General features: G+C 52.8%; 8 protein-coding genes across 8 annotated transcripts; 4 read left to right on the forward strand and 4 right to left on the reverse strand.

The window, feature by feature from the left end:
- The first annotated feature begins 47 nt into the window (after positions 1-47).
- Positions 48-1192, forward strand: BO87DRAFT_326393 (DUF1295 domain protein). The gene is made up of 2 exons (XM_025620142.1): positions 48-766; positions 829-1192. Exons 1-2 carry the CDS (start codon positions 75-77, stop codon positions 1154-1156), a joined length of 1020 nt encoding a protein of 339 aa, XP_025483598.1. The 5' UTR covers positions 48-74; the 3' UTR covers positions 1157-1192.
- Positions 1193-1252: 60 nt separating this feature from the next.
- BO87DRAFT_350710 (D-isomer specific 2-hydroxyacid dehydrogenase family protein) lies at positions 1253-2648 on the reverse strand (the record flags this gene model as incomplete). The annotated part of the gene is made up of 4 exons (XM_025621090.1): positions 2385-2648; positions 2251-2317; positions 1895-2178; positions 1253-1836 (listed from the first exon to the last, which is right to left on the reverse strand). Exons 1-4 carry the CDS (start codon positions 2530-2532, stop codon positions 1253-1255), a joined length of 1083 nt encoding a protein of 360 aa, XP_025483599.1. The 5' UTR covers positions 2533-2648.
- Positions 2649-3823: 1175 nt separating this feature from the next.
- On the forward strand, positions 3824-4905 carry BO87DRAFT_326396 (uncharacterized protein). Its single transcript, XM_025620143.1, has one exon. The coding sequence runs from the start codon at positions 3865-3867 to the stop codon at positions 4891-4893; it is 1029 nt and encodes a 342-aa protein (XP_025483600.1). The 5' UTR covers positions 3824-3864; the 3' UTR covers positions 4894-4905.
- Positions 4906-5241: 336 nt separating this feature from the next.
- Positions 5242-6210, forward strand: BO87DRAFT_412773 (GNAT family N-acetyltransferase). The gene is made up of 2 exons (XM_025626522.1): positions 5242-5766; positions 5842-6210. The coding sequence occupies exons 1-2, from the start codon at positions 5337-5339 to the stop codon at positions 6168-6170; spliced, it is 759 nt and encodes a 252-aa protein (XP_025483601.1). The 5' UTR covers positions 5242-5336; the 3' UTR covers positions 6171-6210.
- A 2-nt stretch (positions 6211-6212) lies between these two features.
- Positions 6213-8287, reverse strand: BO87DRAFT_373040 (sugar transporter). The gene is made up of 3 exons (XM_025622440.1): positions 7797-8287; positions 7342-7739; positions 6213-7287 (listed from the first exon to the last, which is right to left on the reverse strand). Exons 1-3 carry the CDS (start codon positions 8106-8108, stop codon positions 6294-6296), a joined length of 1704 nt encoding a protein of 567 aa, XP_025483602.1. The 5' UTR covers positions 8109-8287; the 3' UTR covers positions 6213-6293.
- A 1067-nt stretch (positions 8288-9354) lies between these two features.
- BO87DRAFT_350717 (nucleoside-diphosphate-sugar epimerase) lies at positions 9355-10716 on the forward strand. Its single transcript, XM_025621091.1, has 4 exons — positions 9355-9478; positions 9537-9742; positions 9800-10114; positions 10177-10716. Exons 1-4 carry the CDS (start codon positions 9453-9455, stop codon positions 10680-10682), a joined length of 1053 nt encoding a protein of 350 aa, XP_025483603.1. The 5' UTR covers positions 9355-9452; the 3' UTR covers positions 10683-10716.
- On the reverse strand, positions 10476-12023 carry BO87DRAFT_445930 (NAD(P)-dependent alcohol dehydrogenase). Its single transcript, XM_025628190.1, has 2 exons — positions 11814-12023; positions 10476-11745 (listed from the first exon to the last, which is right to left on the reverse strand). Exons 1-2 carry the CDS (start codon positions 11964-11966, stop codon positions 10774-10776), a joined length of 1125 nt encoding a protein of 374 aa, XP_025483604.1. The 5' UTR covers positions 11967-12023; the 3' UTR covers positions 10476-10773.
- A 262-nt stretch (positions 12024-12285) lies between these two features.
- Positions 12286-14811, reverse strand: BO87DRAFT_445934 (SLC26/SulP family anion transporter; the record flags this gene model as incomplete). Its single annotated transcript, XM_025628191.1, has 3 exons — positions 12286-14316; positions 14363-14508; positions 14559-14811. 3 exons carry the CDS (start codon positions 14809-14811, stop codon positions 12286-12288), a joined length of 2430 nt encoding a protein of 809 aa, XP_025483605.1.
- Between the last annotated feature and the right edge of the window lie 1353 nt (positions 14812-16164).

Consider the following 16164-nt stretch of genomic DNA (forward strand, 5'->3'; position numbering starts at 1 on the left):
AACCAAATCCAGTTCCTCCCACATTCTCGATCTCTTTCAACCTCAAGCACAGTTGAGTGATCATCACAGTCAACATGAATATATCCGGGAGCGCTCCCTTTGGGAACGACTATATCCCACACCCCCACCCACGGCTTCACACGGCCGACATCGGGATCTTCAAATCGACCATCCTCCCCTCCTTCACTCTCCACACGACTCTCGACATCGCTGCCTTTATCGCATCCAAGGCTACCGACCGCGCCGAAATCAAGGACTGGTGCTGGCCGTCTAGCCAAGTTATCAACGCCTGGTGGAGCGCCATCGGACACCAAGTCTACTACCATAATATCTCGCCGCAAACTGCCTGGTCGACTCTCTCTTGGACGGAAAAGGTGCTCTTGACTTGTGTTACGGTTTGGGGTACTCGGCTTTTTACTCGCATCGCTTCTCGGACTATCACCCGCGGCAAGGATGACCCGCGCTATGACCAGCTGAAGAAGGAAGACCCTAATGGGTTCTGGACCTCGGCTCTGCTCAAGCAGTATCTCCCTGAGGCGGCTTTCCTCACCCTGATTGCCCTGCCCTTCACCGTGCCATTCCGGTTGACTTCCTCGACGTTGTCGCTGGACAGCGATGTCCAGTCTGTCGTCCGGGCAATTGGTGTCGCACTCTTCGGCGCTGGATTCGCCATGGAGGTTATGGCCGATGCGCAGCTCGAGATGCACCGTCAGGAACGGACCGATCTGTGCAAGCACGGCGTGTGGAGTATCGTCAGACACCCCAAGTAAGCTATCCCTTCCTATCCCTCTTTCGTGCTGTTTAGAGAACCCAAGCTAATGAAACCAGCTACCTCGGCGATACCCTCGTCCACATCTCCTTCGCCGTGCTCAACATTGCCAACAACTTCAACCCGATCGTCCTACTCGGTCCCCTGACCAACTACTTCTTCCTCCGCTTCGTCGGCGGCGACCGCCAGACCGAAGCCAGCCAGGAGACACGGTACCGCACTGAGGACCTGCACAAATACGAGCAGCTGCAGAGTTGGCGCCGCGAGAAGAACAGTTTTTGGCCCGGTCTCACCGAGGTAGTGAACCCCTGGACGTGGGTGGTTCTTGGAGCGGGCGTGCTGGGCGTGGTCGCAGAAGAAGGTATTCGGGGCTGGCTTTCTCAATAATTAAATTCTCTCAGTCAGTTAGTATATGTATGAACTAGTCATGAATTAATAATACCAAAAGTCATATACATGAATTTATTCAACCAATAATGAGGGTTAGTACCCCCTCCCCCTCTTAAATCCGTTCAATAACTCCTCCCCTCTCTCCAATCTCCCCACATTCTCCCTCATAATATCCAGCGAACGCGGAATATACTCCCTCCCTGCGGAGCTGACATGTGGACTGATCTGCACATTCGGCGTGTCCCACAGCGGACTATCCTCGGGCAAGGGTTCCGGGTCCGCCACATCCAGCGCGGCTCCACCTAGCACTCCCTCCTTCAGCGCCTTAATCAGCGCATCCTGATCAAGCACCTTGCCGCGAGAGATATTCGTAAGATACGGACGCGGTCGACCCGCAGACACACCATTACTGAGGATTTCGAATTCCTCAGCTCCAAGCATGCGGGTGGTCTGCGGAGTCAGCGGCAGCGCGATCACCAGATGGTCGAGCCCCAGAGACAGAAATTCGTGAATTGAGGCCTTGTCTGTCCCATGGTGCCAGGATACAGGGATTGTGCCGTCGCGGTCGCCGGTGCCGGGGACAATGTAGCCGTTGTCTTTCCGGGAGGAAGGAGTCGGGCGCGGCGAGGCTGTGTAGGCGTGGACTTGCATTCCGAGGGCCGAAGCGACGCGGCCGACTTTTCCCATTGTTAGTACTTTTCCTGAAAATGTGCAGAGGGAGGGGTGCGAATGTACTTTGTCGTCCGATACTTCCGTATCCAAGAATTCCAACTTTCCTACCCACTTGATCATGGACGGTGTTCATGAAGTCGACATTCTTGGCCCAGATATGTTTCTGTTGGTTCTCATGGGTGTAGACGAAGCGTCGCGAGGCGACGAGCCAGTTCATGATGGTCCATTCGGCGATTGGGGGGCCGTGGATGCCCGAGCTGGAGGTGAGCGGGATGGAGGTTTCTTTGACAATGGGGTGGGAGAGGAGGTGATCGAGTCCGGAGGAGAGGGAGTGGATGAGTTTGATTCTGTTTTAAGTTGAATTTTATTAATTCTGTTCTATTCCCGGGTCTGAATTTTGGGGTGACAGGGGGTATTACTTGGATGCATCTTCCGGGGCGGGGAGATTGCTGAAGGTGACGAGCAGAGTGATTTTGCGTGCGATTTCTGGTACGTTCAGCTGGTTAGTGATGATAGATCCAAATTGGACAGGGATTGAGATGCAAGCACCGACCAGCAGGAATTGGCGCGAAATTGGGTAGCTGCAGGATGGAAAGTTCGGCGTCGGGGAATTTGGCCTGCGTCTCGTCGATCAGCCATTGCGGAAGATCGCGGGCGTAGGCGATGACTAGGTGCTCTTTGACGGGGGGTGCTTCGCCCATATTGAGAGTACAATACGTGTATTGGTTTGGAAGGACGGTGAAGTGGAATTGGGGATTATATTGAGGATATCAATGGAAGCAATGGCGCCATTGAGGGGATCTTTTGCGCTTCTTTCATTTATGCGTCGAATGTCCGGTTGCAGATGGATTAATAAGCGCGGGGAGGAGAAGTCGGAGATTAAAAAATGGACCCAAAGAAAGAGAGATAACAGAGATAGGAAAAACATCTTATCATCATTCTTTTCTTGTCTACAGCCCGACCAGTGTGAAGCTGATGAGATACATAACAGATGTCTATACATAATACGCATAACTGATGTTGCTTCATGGCAGTCCGTCTTACTCTCACTCCAAGACTCACAAAGGAAATTAGCCTCGGCCCGTAAAGCCATGACCGATCGGCGGTTCGCTTGCAGCTGCAGTCCCAAGTTTGTGTTGTATCTGACAGCCTCACATCCATGGTTCGGGCAGCCGCCGGCATCGCCTCAGCCCGCCATCCCAGTGACCTGTTTTTGCGACCAGTCAGTCCGTTAAGCTGTGGAGATGCCAGACGGGATGCAGAACACGGGTTCATCGGGCGCCAAACTTTTTCTCCGACAACCAACACAGTCACACAGCGGGTGAACCCGTCACGAACGGGTGGACGGGCAATTTAGAGCTTGTTTTCCCTGCAGGATGGTTTGTTTGCTTTGACAATCTCCATCAGCCGGACTCGTGTTGCCTGTCACATCACAATCGAAACAATGGCACGGCGAATCACATTGCGATCCCTCGGCTAGTTCGTTCCAACACATCCACTGGCTATCCACTGACATTCAGTGCTCAGGAACGCCAGGCCCGTTCAGCTGCCCCCAAAGCTGTCCACTGCATGTCCACCATGAATGGCCCACTGCCGACAAGCCAATCGGTTCCAACTTCCACCTCTCTCATCTCACTGCTGGACAAGGTGCACGTCCCATGACTCGTGCCGAACTGTGTCGATCGCTGTGGGTCGAGGGTCCAGCCCGCCAGCTCTCTATCTTCAGAGTTTTGCCCGCTGAACCCTCGACGGTCTGACACCCCAATAATGGACCAATGCAGGGTGTTGTTTAGCTTCTTCCTGCTATTTTTCCGCTCAGCGCACGGCATATCCGTCCTTAGCAGAAATTGTGGCGCCCATCAAAGTGTGCTGAGCAACCTATCAAACCCTTCAACACCATGCCGGAAATGACGAAAAGGAGCTTGGATCAAGCACCACCCCGCTACAAATAAAGGGGTTGGACCCTCTTCACGAGCAACTCAATCGCACACAATCCGCTAATCTTTTCACCCTCTCCTCTTCCTCAACTCACCATGGCCGTTCCTAATCGCCGACCCAACTTCGCTCGACGGCTCCTCCACGCCGCCTTCGATCGCGAAGAGCAAGGCCTTCCTCCTATCCCACAAGGACATTCTCATCACACCAACCCACCCTATGACATCCCTCTCCCTAACGGCAGCGCGAGCACTGCCCAGCCCATGCCGGCTCCTCCAACCAACATCCCAACTCACGGCCCCATGCCAACAGCACACATGCCCGCAAACAAACCCCCTCTCACCATCTCCACGACACAAGCCAGCTCCCTCATCCCACCCCAAGACAAGCTCCTCGTCTTCCGCGCACTCACCGGCATCGACAGCATTCCCGCCCTCAACACCCTGCACCACTTCAGTCGCACGGCCCCCAACATCGGCATCTACACGCGTGTCGTCGAGGCCGAAAAGTCCGCTGCCACGCGCTACCGCTTCTTCAGCATCCTCATCAACGTCTGCCTCGGTATTCAGATCGTTGTGGCCGCTGCCCTAACGGCTCTCGGCGCCGCCAGTGGTCCCCACTCTGCCGTGACGGCCTTTGGCGCCATCAACACCATCATGGCCGGCGTGCTGACCTACCTGAAGGGCTCGGGGCTGCCGGATCGCTTGAAACACTATCAGAACGAGTGGCGGAATATACGGGAATATATCGAGCAGCGCGAGCGCGAGCTGTGTCTGGCTGGTTGTTCGTTAGATATTCAGGACGAAATCCAGTTCATCGAGTATATGTATGAGGGGGTCAAGAGGGAAATTGAAGCTACAAAGAGCGGAGAGAATCGTTCGAATGCTAGAGAGGGATTAAATCGCCGGGCGTTCTTACCTAGACAGGGAGGTCAGGTACAACAACATCCCCAGGGAGAGGGACACCACGACTACGGCTACGGGCACCAGGGACAACAGCCGCAGGCGTACCCACACCCATACCCACAGGCACCGGCTCAGAGTCAGACCCAAACTTACCCGCACGACCCGCGGATGTCGAGTCCAATGCGGAGTCCGGAGCCTGTCATCTTGGAGAAGACTCATTAGACCCCAGTCACGGAGGGTTCAACGCATATTGATATATGGATCAAAAATTTTAATGATAATGTAAATGTCTACGATAATTAAAGTACAGTCATCCAAGCGGATTAACAGGAAATGGTGGTGGCCTGACAGGAACCCACTAATGCATCTTAGCTACACACTAGTCCAACCAAGTGCCGGGCAGTAATCCTCATCTCACCCTCAGCCATTCATATCTTTGTACCGAGTAATTAGCGCGATTAGATACTATCTTAGCGTTTGTAAAAGAATCGTAATCTCCGTAAGCCGTGCTGGCACAGCTAACTAGCCGGCTATTTAATTTCAAAGCAATTCCTGGCTTTTCTTCTCACACTTGGGGTGTGTCATTCTGTTCTGTTCAGCAAATCCAACTCCCAGTACTTACCAAAACACCAATATCATAAGTCTCAAAGAAGAAATAATACAAAATGCTCAAACAACTCCCCTGTACCCCCTCCGACGCCGACGCGCTCGCAACCCTCTACCTTCAATGCTTCACCACCCCCGTGGACCAGCGTCTCTGGCCCAACACCCCCGAGATCCACGCTTGGTGGGTAGCCAGCTTCACCCGAAAACTGACGGAGGGGCTTGATAAGTACCACATCCTGAAGGTCATTGATAGTGAGAAAGATGACGAGCTTGTCGGATTCTTGGAGTGGAAGCTCCCTGCCCCCATACAGCAAGATCATCCAGCGAACGGCGATGAGAATAAAGACTATGCCGAGGGTAAAGACCCCGAAACTCAAGAACTCCTCGCCACGTATCCATCTCACGTCGGTGATATTGAGCTTCTCAAGGAAACATTGGAGCAGTTCAGGACTATGATTGGGGGCATTATGGGGGAGAGGAGGTTTTATTGTAAGGGACACCTTTTTATCTTTCCTCATTTCTTGGGTTAAGTGGTTTTGGTCGTGGATATGGCTAATTGATCAGATCTTAACATGCTCGGCACGAAGCCCGAGTACCGACGACAAGGCGTCGCGTCGTGGATGATCGAGTGGGGAACAAGCCGCGCGGATAAAGAGGGCCTCGAAACGTTCGTGGTTTCTGCTCCTGGGGCAAGGCCCGTGTATCTGAAGCATGGATTTGAGCTTGCGAGTGAGGGAGAAGATCTGGGTAGTTTTGTGCCTTGGTATATGGTTCGGAAGCCCAGGGTTGAGAGGAAGGCAAGAGGAGGACTTGCGAAGTGGTTGTTGGGAGTCTCTGCTGTGCTTGGGGTTGTGGCTATTATCTACCAAAGGGTGTATAGGAGGGCGTTGTAGACGCAATATCTTTGTATATAGACTTTTTCATCATTACTTGCCATTAATCGTTTTAATCTGCCACCAACTCAAGAACATATCTCATCACTCATTCCACGTCACGTTACATCAATTAATAACCATCTAAGCAGCAGCCCGACCCTTCGTCTCAGGAACAGCCATCCAAGCACCACCCATACTCACCCAAATCGCACCGCAGAACCACACCGCCGCGCCATCGGCAACAGCACCTTCAAATGTCGTAATAATACTAGCAATCAGCCCAAACACTCCCCAGCAGAATCCCACAACACCCAGACCAAAGCCACGGAACGGAGCAGCAAACACCTCCACCGAGTAAGTAACCAGCACCGCCATTGTCGCTGTCTGCAAGAACGACAGAATGCACTCAAACGCGAGCAGCGCATCCCTCGAGCGCGACACCGTAGCCAAGAACATGAATAGACCCGTCAACACGGCGATGATAGATCCAGTCCGCTTGCGGCCAAGTCCCTTCGCCTCAATGAGAAGACCCACGACGATCGGACCGGGGATTGCGCACAGCGCCACGTACAGGTACCGGCTGTACAGGTATCCAGTAGTCACTGAGGTGGCCGACACGGCGTCAACGCCCTTAGTGGTGAGGTACTTGCTGATGTAGGTCTTGTGCAGGGTGAAGGTCAGCCCGGTGATGGCCCAGAGGAGACAGAGAACGGGGAGGCCGATGGCGCCGGCAGAGGACAGAAGGGACCTGGTGCGCGACTGGCGGCGAGACTCGGGGGCGCTGGCATCTACGGTTGAGTCGATGCGAGCAAAGGAGGACTCCTCAAGCCAGGTCTTGCGGTTGCTGTAGGCAGCGATGTCCTTGACGAGCTGGGTGGCTTCGGCGTCCCGGCGCTTGGACAGGAGATACTTGGGGGTTTCGCGGAGGGGGAAGGCGAATCGGCACAGGTATAGGAAGAGTGTCATGCAGCCGAAGGTCCACCAGACGTAGCGCCAGCCCTTGTTGGAGACGTAGTGGCATTGCGAGCTGCTGCTGCTACTGCCGGAATGGTCGGCGCGGGATTGGTGTGACAGGGCTGCGCCGGTGCTGATCTCGTCGGGGCCGGTGCCGCAGGTGTATTCGGCGATGAAGGCCCTGTGGTTGTTAGACGATGTGATAGGTTATTTGGTAATGGGGACGTAGACTCACCATCCTACAGCTGCTGCTACCAGCTGGCCCAGTCCCCACATGGCACCCTGCATGGAGACAAGGAACTGGTGGGATGCGGGAACAGATTCGAGCAGAACCATCGCATCTACGACCTGGTTACCAGCCACTGCAAAGCCAACAACAAAGCCGACGACACAAAGGCCGGTGAAAGACGGCATTCCGGCACCGACGAGACCACCCATTCCCATTAGGACCAGGGTGCTCGTGAAGATCCACTTCCGGCCCAGCATGTCGGACATCCAGGGCCAGGCGGTGGCGCCAGTGGTCAAACCGACGTACAGACTGATGAAGAGGTAGGCCTCTTTGTTGTCGGTGTAGAAGAACTGGGCTTCGTTGGCGCTGGAGGGAGCGATTACCGTGAAAGACATCAACCAGAACTGTATCTGTTAGCAAATTCCTCAATGTTCTCACTAATTGTATAGGTATTCACATACACTATCGAGGAACCACCCCACACTGGTATTAATGAACAGAAACCATTGATACAACCCCATACCCATATCCAACATTGCCTGGTTCAAAAGCGCTGCCTTAGCCGCATAGACGGCGTCTGTCCCAGCGATAGAAGTGGGAGTGTCAATGGTGGATCCATAGACATTGGTATGAGGTCTGTCAGTGGGCGCTTCCTTGGGATGAGCCGCTTTCTCAACATCCACCACCAAAGTAGAAGCAAAGGCACTCTGGGCCTCGATGTTTCTCTCACGAGTCACGCCATCACTGGCCGCTGCAATATGGTCTGCACCCATTTTGTCCGGAATGATCATTCAGAGCGAGCGAACAGTGAGGGGAGAGGGGAAATGAAAAGCCGGCAGCGAAGAACCCCGCTTTATGTAGACGCAGAGACACTGCGGATATCACCCGACAGCCAAGCCATCAAGTAAACTGGATCACATGTCTTATCTTCGATTGGTACGTAAAAGCTTGCCGCGGAGATATGCGGGTGGTCGTGCATCGTGAGTCACGCCGTGATGAAACTGATATTGTCTATACCAACCATGACTCTTGGTATACAGGACCATAACTGATATAAGCCTTTTACAACTCTAATTTTCTCACAGGCTTTTCTATTTCAGTAAGAATGTGCGCAGCAAATCTCATTAAAGCGAGTTGCACGCGTGGAAGAAACTTCACCCGCCAGACCTCGGAGAAAGCTGAGACCCACCTGGATGGAGGGGGCAGCGCGTCCTGTTCTTGGAGGCTTCCGGGCTGTCGAATTAGAACGGTGGAATGGCTTGAAGCGGCATTTGAGATGTATGCCATTGGTAGTTCGAATTTTTCATCCCGCCCAAGCTTCTTCAGGCGTGAAGAGTACCGTAGCAACGCTCTGGTCGAGATCATGCCATTGCGGGCGAGACCCCACCGGTGAAGAAAAATTTGATCATGTTGATAAGTGATATGGGTGGATATGGAGCATACCTTATTGGGATGCTTCCATGGTTCAAAGATCTTATCTTTGACCTGCAGTTCACATTCCTCTGTATTTAGGGCAGTGGTAGGATAGCGGACTTGCAGATCAGGGCATGTCACAGTCTCGGAGTTCTATCTAAGCTTTGGCTTGTTGCTCGACAAGCACTCCATCCTTGGAGTAGAGTGCTTTCCAGAAAAGCAATTGTCACATTAAAGCTTCATTTCGAAACTGAATGTGTTGCGCCACAGATCCCAAAATATCCTGCTGCCTAGCAGGACCACACCCCTCTACATCAGCAGTATGTCGAAGTCAAGCCGATTAATTGAGCATCAGTAACACCAGAATACACCCGAAGTGTCCGGTATCCGGCAATTGCAGGAGGGGTAACAGGGTAGTCGTCGAACCCTGCATGCGGAGTTTAAGCTGAGTCGAGAAAGGGGTAACCCCGGACTTGTAGTCGGCGGAAGCCGCCGTCGGCCGAGCATTCCTAATACGGCAGGCGGAAAGGACTTATCAATCGCCAACTGGTGAATCCGACGTCATTGGCTTACGGACTGACTTCATCGCCTACAGCTATTATTAATGTCAATACCTCTCAATTGAGATATAACAGCGCTACTCTCCAGACGTAACAAGACCCAGGCTGTATCTAAGTTTTTCAAAAAGCATATATCCTGGCAAAATGACCACTCTGCCCAAGATCTTCATGTACCACTCCACTCAGTCGTACTACCGCATATATATCTCGCTAACACTTGACTTCCAGCACCGGCGCAACCGGCTACATCGGCGGCGATGCCCTCTACGCCATCTTCGCCAAGCATCCTGAGTATAAATACACCGTGTTGGTTCGGTCCCCAGAAAAGGCCGAACAGGTCCAAGCCCAGTACCCTTCCATCAGAGTTGTCATCGGCGACCTAGATGACTCTGCTCTTCTAGAGAAGGAGAGTGCTGAAGCTGATATTGTTTTGCGTGTGTCCCACCCTATCACCGTGTTTGTCATAGAGTTTCCAATCACTAATAAGCCAGACACCGCCGACGCCTCCGACCACGAAGGTGCCGCGAACGCCATCGCCAAAGGCTTAGAAAAAGGCCACAGCAAAGAAAAGCCCGGATACTGGCTGCATACCGGCGGCACGGGTATCCTTACGTTCCATGACACGGATCGAAACGTGTTTGGTGAAGGTATTGACAAGGTCTACGATGACTGGGACGGAGTGGACGAGTTGTTGAATCTGCCGGAGCATGCGTTCCATCGCAATGTGGATCGGGTAGTACTTGAGACGGCGAAAGCGAAAGGGGATGTGGTGAAGACGGCGTTGGTCTGTCCGCCTACTATTTATGGTATGTTAAATATCTCTTTCCTGGAATCAAGGGTGGATGTGGTATTAATGGGTGTTGCATAGGACGTGGTCGAGGCCCTGTATCCGTGCGTGGACGACAAGTCTACGAGCTGGCCAAGGTGACCCTGCAGCTTGAGAAAGCACCGCTCATTGGAGATGGCAAGTCAATCTGGAATAACATCCACATTTACGATTTGAGCGAGTTGTATGTGCTGCTTGTAGAGGCGGCCGTGCATGGACGCGATGATCCGGAGCTGTGGGGGGAGAGGGCATATTATCTCACTGAGAATGGGGAGCATGTTTGGGGTGAGCTGGCTGTGGCAACGGCGTTGACTGCGACAGAGCTAGGTTTGCTTTCTGGGGTCGAGAAGGAGAAGATCAGTTTGGAGGATGCAAAGAGGTATGGCGGGTATGAGGCGCTGAGTTGGGGGTTGAATTCTCGGGGACGTGCCAGGAGAGGAGCCAAGGTGTTGGAATGGACGCCCACGCAGCCGAGTATTGAGGCGACGTTGCCGGAGATCTTGGAGGACGAGGTAAAGAGGATGACCACTCAGGCACAGAGGGCTTAGTCCGGATGCATGCGGGGATAGAACTATAGCTAGCTATCCAGCTTCATCTACTCCTTACATGCACTACTCAATCGATGCAGCAGACTGCAGCCTACTCCTCCACCGGCGTATCCACCCCCCTAATCAACGTCTTAATACCCTCTCCTCTAGCCGTAGTCTCCCACGCCTCAACCGCTTCCTCAAACCCGACAATCTTCGTAATGAAACTCTTTAGCGAAATTCTCCCCTCCACAGCCATTTGCATCCCGAGCTTATAATCTCCTGGCCCATACCGAAAACACCCCTTAACCACCACCTCTTTACCAGCCACCGTCCCAATAGGAAAATCCACATTCTTCCTACCCAGGCCCGTCTGCATAAACGCCCCTCCAACCTTCACCACCTCTATCCCAAGATTAATACAAGCCTCTGCCCCCGTAGCCTCAATAACAACATCAAACCCTGCATTTCCTTCCTCATCACCATCGCAGAACCCCTCAACCAGCCTCCTCCCATCCACCTCCCCATCCCCAGACGGAACATACCCACCTCCCCAAACCCCCTTACCCACCACGCTCTCCGCAAACGCCAACTTCTTCTCACTCAAATCCACCCCCACCACCCTACTTGCCCCAAACTCCCTCGCCACAGCCATACACAACACGCCCACTGACCCCGCCCCAAACACCACAACACTCATCCCAGGCTTCACCCCCACCTCCCTGACAGACCGCACCGCCACACCTAAGGGCTCCAACAGCGTTGCCTCATCCAGTCCCAACGTCCCCTCCGGGATACGATAACAGTAATCGGCCGGTAATTTGAAGAAGCGAGTAAGCGTGCCGTGACATACACTTGGGACGGCGGCGAACTTCATCTCCCGGCAGAGATTGTATCGTCCGGATTTGCAGAGGTTGCAGCGGTGGCATGCGTAGCCGGGTTCGAGAGCTACGGGGTCGCCTGGCGAGAGGGTGGTCACGGCGGGCCCAACGGCGTGGATGATGCCGGTGGATTCGTGGCCCATTGTTATGGGGTTGGAGGGGGAGATGGGGCGGTGGATGCCGCCGTGGAGGTAGAAGTGGACCTGGATTTTGGTTAGGAGCTGGGTGGGTGGACAAGAGGGGCAAAGGGAGAATGGAGGGAGGTATGTACATCGCTGCCGCAGACGCCGGTGTAGGCAATGCGGATTGTTACGTCTGTTGGGGAGGTGATGGTGGGAATGGGTCGGTCTTCGTAGCGGGCGTCGTGGGCGCCGTAGAGGAGGCACGAAGGGTTGGACATATCGGTGAGGGAGATGGAGCCCATGTTTGTATTTTCTTAGTTGTAAGATGTTTGGTGTGTGTGTGTATGATTACGAAAAAGTAGTGGGAAAGAAGGATATATAACATCAATAAATGGAGATATTGTTCTTTACCCCGCGGACAGTCTGATTTAAGATGCGGGGTTTCGCCGAGAGAGTCGCCGATGGGAATAGGTTGGGATCGTCGCGAAGATGGGACTATGTGGAGGTCTCGGCTAGCCCTACAGTCACTCTAGTACTGGGGAAATATGGTTAAGCTTGTATAAATAGGCTAAATATTGTCTAACTTAAAATTATGTACGAAGTTCTAACACGAAAACCACATTAGCTGGCATGCACCTTGCCTGGAGTACCAGACATCGATGCCATCACACATTCCAGAGCACTCTTCAAGTCAATATGGAACAATGGCAAGTTCACCCCAGTCACCACCGCCGGCTTGCCATCTCCGCGTCGCTGCACAGCTGTCCTCTCCGAGCCCTTGGCTGCCTCATCCATCTCCCGTATACTCAGGACCCCAGCGTTCTTGTCATCCCTGCTCTTGCTCTGTTTCAATTGATCACCGGCTTGCGACTCGATATCACTGGCGCGCTGGTCTGAACTATCTCCAGAGTATACTGCCTCCGTGATGTTGAAGATCGGCTTGAGCTCAGGCACATCGGAAGGCCGACCGAAACCCGCGGCAGCGAGAGCCCGCTTGGTCCATCGGTTGTTGATATGGGCGAAGTGCCACTGGACTCGGTCCGGGGCTGCGTACCGGTCCAGCTGGCTCCGGACATCGATCAGATTTTGAACCGAGGTCACGTCGACGTTGTTGACGGCAGAGAAATCCAGAATGACTGCACGCAGCAAAGGTTTCTCGGTGGAGTTGGCGATCTGTTCGGCCTTGCTTTTGCGAGGGGCCGGGTCATTCCATGGTCGGTCGCCGGGGGTTGCATATAAAGATGGATTAGTGCGTCGGGTAGAGTCGAAGATGTGTTCGACCAGATTGTCGGTGTAGTGGTTGGCGTTGGGGTAGTTGAAGCCTTCGGAGACGCGGTAGATGAAGATGCCTGGAGCAGGCTGGGTGATGGGTATGGTTGGGTTGGAGCCGTCAGTGTGCTTCAAGGGGAGAAATACGGTTCGACTAGAGGTGTGCTTGTAGTCGGAACCGGAAAGCTGAGCGGCAGAGTTGAATTTTTTGGCTGATCCGGTCTCTTCTACAAGGTGGTCGCCGATGACGGAGTGGATCTGGACCTGGCCGAGGAACTGACCGCGGGCTTTGGCGATGCGGAATAGCAAGACTGCGACCGAGATGCAGATTGTGCAGTAGATGCCGTCTTCAATGCTGGAGAAGATAATGACGATGATACCGACTAAAGCAATGACAGCATCAAGAGGTGACACGCGCCAGAATTGGTAGATGACTTTAGGTGGTGTGATCAAGTCGCCGACGGCGTGAATGATAACAGCAGAAAGTGATGAGCTGGGAATGAAGAAGAAGAGAGCTGGAAGGGCGTAAATGGCAAGCAGAACAACAATGGCGGTGATGACGCCGGCCAGCGGCGTCCGTACACCGGACTTGGCTTTGATAGCAGTGCGAGAGAACGAACCAGTGGCAGGGTAGCCACCCAGGAAGGGCCCGAGGAGGTTTGAGATGCCAATAGCGATGAACTCCTGGGAAGGATTGATGGTGTAGTTGTTGACGCGTCCGAAGGATTTTGAGATAGCAATATGCTCTATCACCAAGACAATCACTGCTGCCGGCAGCTCTTTTGCGAAGGTCTTGATAATATCAACGTTGATTTTGGGAACACCCGCATGCTGAAACCCATAAGGAACTTTGCCCAGCATCTTGAAGGCCGGATTGTTGCGACGATGGAGGTTGACTGCAGCACTAATCATCGTATAGAACAGGATCACAAAGACCGTGCGAAGGGTATTCAGGAAAAAGAAGAGCTTTGCCTTCCGAGGGTATTTCCTGGTTCCATAGTTGCATGCTGCGCGAATGGCATACAGCATGGCAAGTGCCGTCAAGCCCATGGCAGCATCCATCTGCGAGGTGGGCAGATATTTCAAGGTATTGATGATGACCATGTATGTCGATCCACGGGTAGAAAAATCGGCCGTTTCTCCCAAGACTGTCTTGACTTGTCCGGCGCACACATTGATCGCAGATCCGGTCATGAAGGCGGTAATCGCAGGAAGAGGAATGAAGTCGACGATGAATCCGAGACGGAACAGGCCAATGAAGGTCACGATCGCACCGCAGATGATGGCAAGGGCTCCGGCGATCGTAGGGCCGTCGACGTCAGGGTAGTCTTTTTGAACTTCGATGATGATGGTTCCAACTAAGGTGGACATGACGGCCACCGGCTGATCGGGTTAGTTGTTGGTCGTGACAAGGCAATGGAAGACCTACACCGATGGTGATATCCTTTGATGTGGCGAAGAACCAGTATATTAACACGCCCATGAAGGAGGAATATAGTCCATACTCGGCAGGTAACTTGGCTAGGATGGCGTATGCCATGCCTTGTGGGATGACCACAGCCCCGACAGTAACACCTATAGATGTAAGCCTCACTCACTTCAGTAACTGTTATGAGGCATCTCACCTGCGATCAGATCACCAATGAACCACTGCAAGTTATAGCTCATGATCCAGTGAAGAAAAGGGAACAAGTCGTAGAAATAGCGACCAATTTGGCGACATGATGGTATGAGCTCGCGCAGCCATTCACCGGCTGTTGGCTCTGTTTCGACATAATGACCAGCAGTATCTGATCCATCACGAAGGTATGGGTCGGTGTTCGATGCCAGATCGATTCCGAGCACCTTCGCTAGAAGATGGCCAACTTTTGTGGTCATTTTCCGTGTCAGCAGACAGAGCTTTCAGATCTGTGGCATATACCGATGAGGAATGGGATCTGGAGGGAAATAATAAATGTTAAGCTTATCGCGTGAGAAGTCTTAGATATTTTATCAGAGAACAGGGGATCGATGTCGTGATTTTAGCTCCGAAATGGCAATGCAGCTGGGGCTTGCCATGTGCCGGCCAGATGCACCTCCACGCCCATGCCGAGCGCGCATTGGCCTTTTTCGACATGGCTGAACCATAGATGAATTTAAAAAAACACGAGACTAAGTGATTGCCTTCTTCTTGATCAAGATGAGCTGCCTGACGATCACTCGTAAGACGTTAGATGGGTGGCATTTTTCGTGTTCGCCAGAAAGGCTCAGTTCTGGCTTATGTCTGCAGGGATCCCTCATGTAGCGCAGTAAGCGCTGCTCAGAACGGACTCTAGGCGGTCCTTCCACGAAGCTAGTTCTACTTCCGTGGTCTAAAGTTATTACAAACGGAAAAGAGGAAATATGAGGGGCACGATGCAATCACCCAAGCTTTCTGCAACCTGGCCCAATCTGTGTGTCTATTGTGCTGCGTAAACAGACGGGATAAGGTTGGCCCAGGGTCCACAAAAGCAGACCCATCTATCATGCTGTCGGTCTCCACGCTCAGAACTAAGGTAAGTGAAGTGCCAATCCAATCATACCATAAGTCTGGTATGCCACTCACATCCACCTTTATTTTTTTTACTGCTGGCATTACTGAATTAAGTGGAGTAACTTGCTCCACAAGGCTGAAACAACTTGTTTTAAGCATGTTATGGTGGTGGTTGAGGGACCGCGTCAGGGAAGGGTTAAGCTCAACCGTCTGTATTCATGTGGAACTGTCTCTACTGAACCAGGCTTTTGATATCACCATCAGACACAATTTTATATAAGACTTTAATATCCTATATAACGCCAATGCTATGGTTTACGGCGCCATTGACCAGGTGTATCCTGGGAGGGGCGACGTGGCCGGGAAGTGGCCGAGTCCCTCCACTGCCATGGCGAATTTTTAGTCCCGAGCACGCCATCAAGCTAACCGTGGGATGCATTTTCTACCACACACGAACATCCCACATCTCTACTGTAATCCTTGCATGTGTATGGGCCAATGTGCGCTTAATGAGCTGCTGCATCCTGCCAAGAAGCCACAAATACTCTATTCCCTTGGCCCTGCCGTGAAAACCACAAGGCCTCATACGACCGCCAAATAGAACACACGAGGAACACGGAAAGAGAGAGCTACACGAAAGAAGCAAATCCTAAAGGGCACTCTGTCTCGCCATTCATGATGTCAAACAAAAACGTAATATGGCGATGTGTGTGGTTGGG

The sequence above is a fragment of the Aspergillus neoniger genome, assembly GCF_003184625.1.
Source record: "Aspergillus neoniger CBS 115656 unplaced genomic scaffold BO87scaffold_4, whole genome shotgun sequence".
Taxonomy (NCBI): Eukaryota; Fungi; Ascomycota; class Eurotiomycetes; order Eurotiales; family Aspergillaceae; genus Aspergillus; species Aspergillus neoniger.

Bases quoted from the DNA above. Each gene is read 5' to 3' on its own strand.
- BO87DRAFT_445930 (XM_025628190.1), bottom strand. From the start codon at position 11,966: ATGGGCTCCATCTCCCTCACCGATATGTCCAACCCTTCGTGCCTCCTC. The intron at 11,746-11,813 runs GTACATACCTCC...ACCAAAATCCAG, and splicing joins CCGGCGTCTGCGGCAGCGAT to GTCCACTTCTACCTCCACGG.
- BO87DRAFT_326393 (XM_025620142.1), top strand. From the start codon at position 75: ATGAATATATCCGGGAGCGCTCCCTTTGGGAACGACTATATCCCACAC. The intron at 767-828 runs GTAAGCTATCCC...TAATGAAACCAG, and splicing joins AGTATCGTCAGACACCCCAA to CTACCTCGGCGATACCCTCG.
- BO87DRAFT_373040 (XM_025622440.1), bottom strand. From the start codon at position 8,108: ATGGGTGCAGACCATATTGCAGCGGCCAGTGATGGCGTGACTCGTGAG. The intron at 7,740-7,796 runs GTATGTGAATAC...TAACAGATACAG, and splicing joins TGGGGTGGTTCCTCGATAGT to TTCTGGTTGATGTCTTTCAC. The intron at 7,288-7,341 runs GTGAGTCTACGT...TAACAACCACAG, and splicing joins GTAGCAGCAGCTGTAGGATG to GGCCTTCATCGCCGAATACA.
- BO87DRAFT_326396 (XM_025620143.1), top strand. From the start codon at position 3,865: ATGGCCGTTCCTAATCGCCGACCCAACTTCGCTCGACGGCTCCTCCAC.
- BO87DRAFT_412773 (XM_025626522.1), top strand. From the start codon at position 5,337: ATGCTCAAACAACTCCCCTGTACCCCCTCCGACGCCGACGCGCTCGCA. The intron at 5,767-5,841 runs GTAAGGGACACC...CTAATTGATCAG, and splicing joins GGGGGAGAGGAGGTTTTATT to ATCTTAACATGCTCGGCACG.
- BO87DRAFT_350717 (XM_025621091.1), top strand. From the start codon at position 9,453: ATGACCACTCTGCCCAAGATCTTCAT. The intron at 9,743-9,799 runs GTGTGTCCCACC...CTAATAAGCCAG, and splicing joins TGAAGCTGATATTGTTTTGC to ACACCGCCGACGCCTCCGAC. The intron at 10,115-10,176 runs GTATGTTAAATA...GGTGTTGCATAG, and splicing joins CTGTCCGCCTACTATTTATG to GACGTGGTCGAGGCCCTGTA.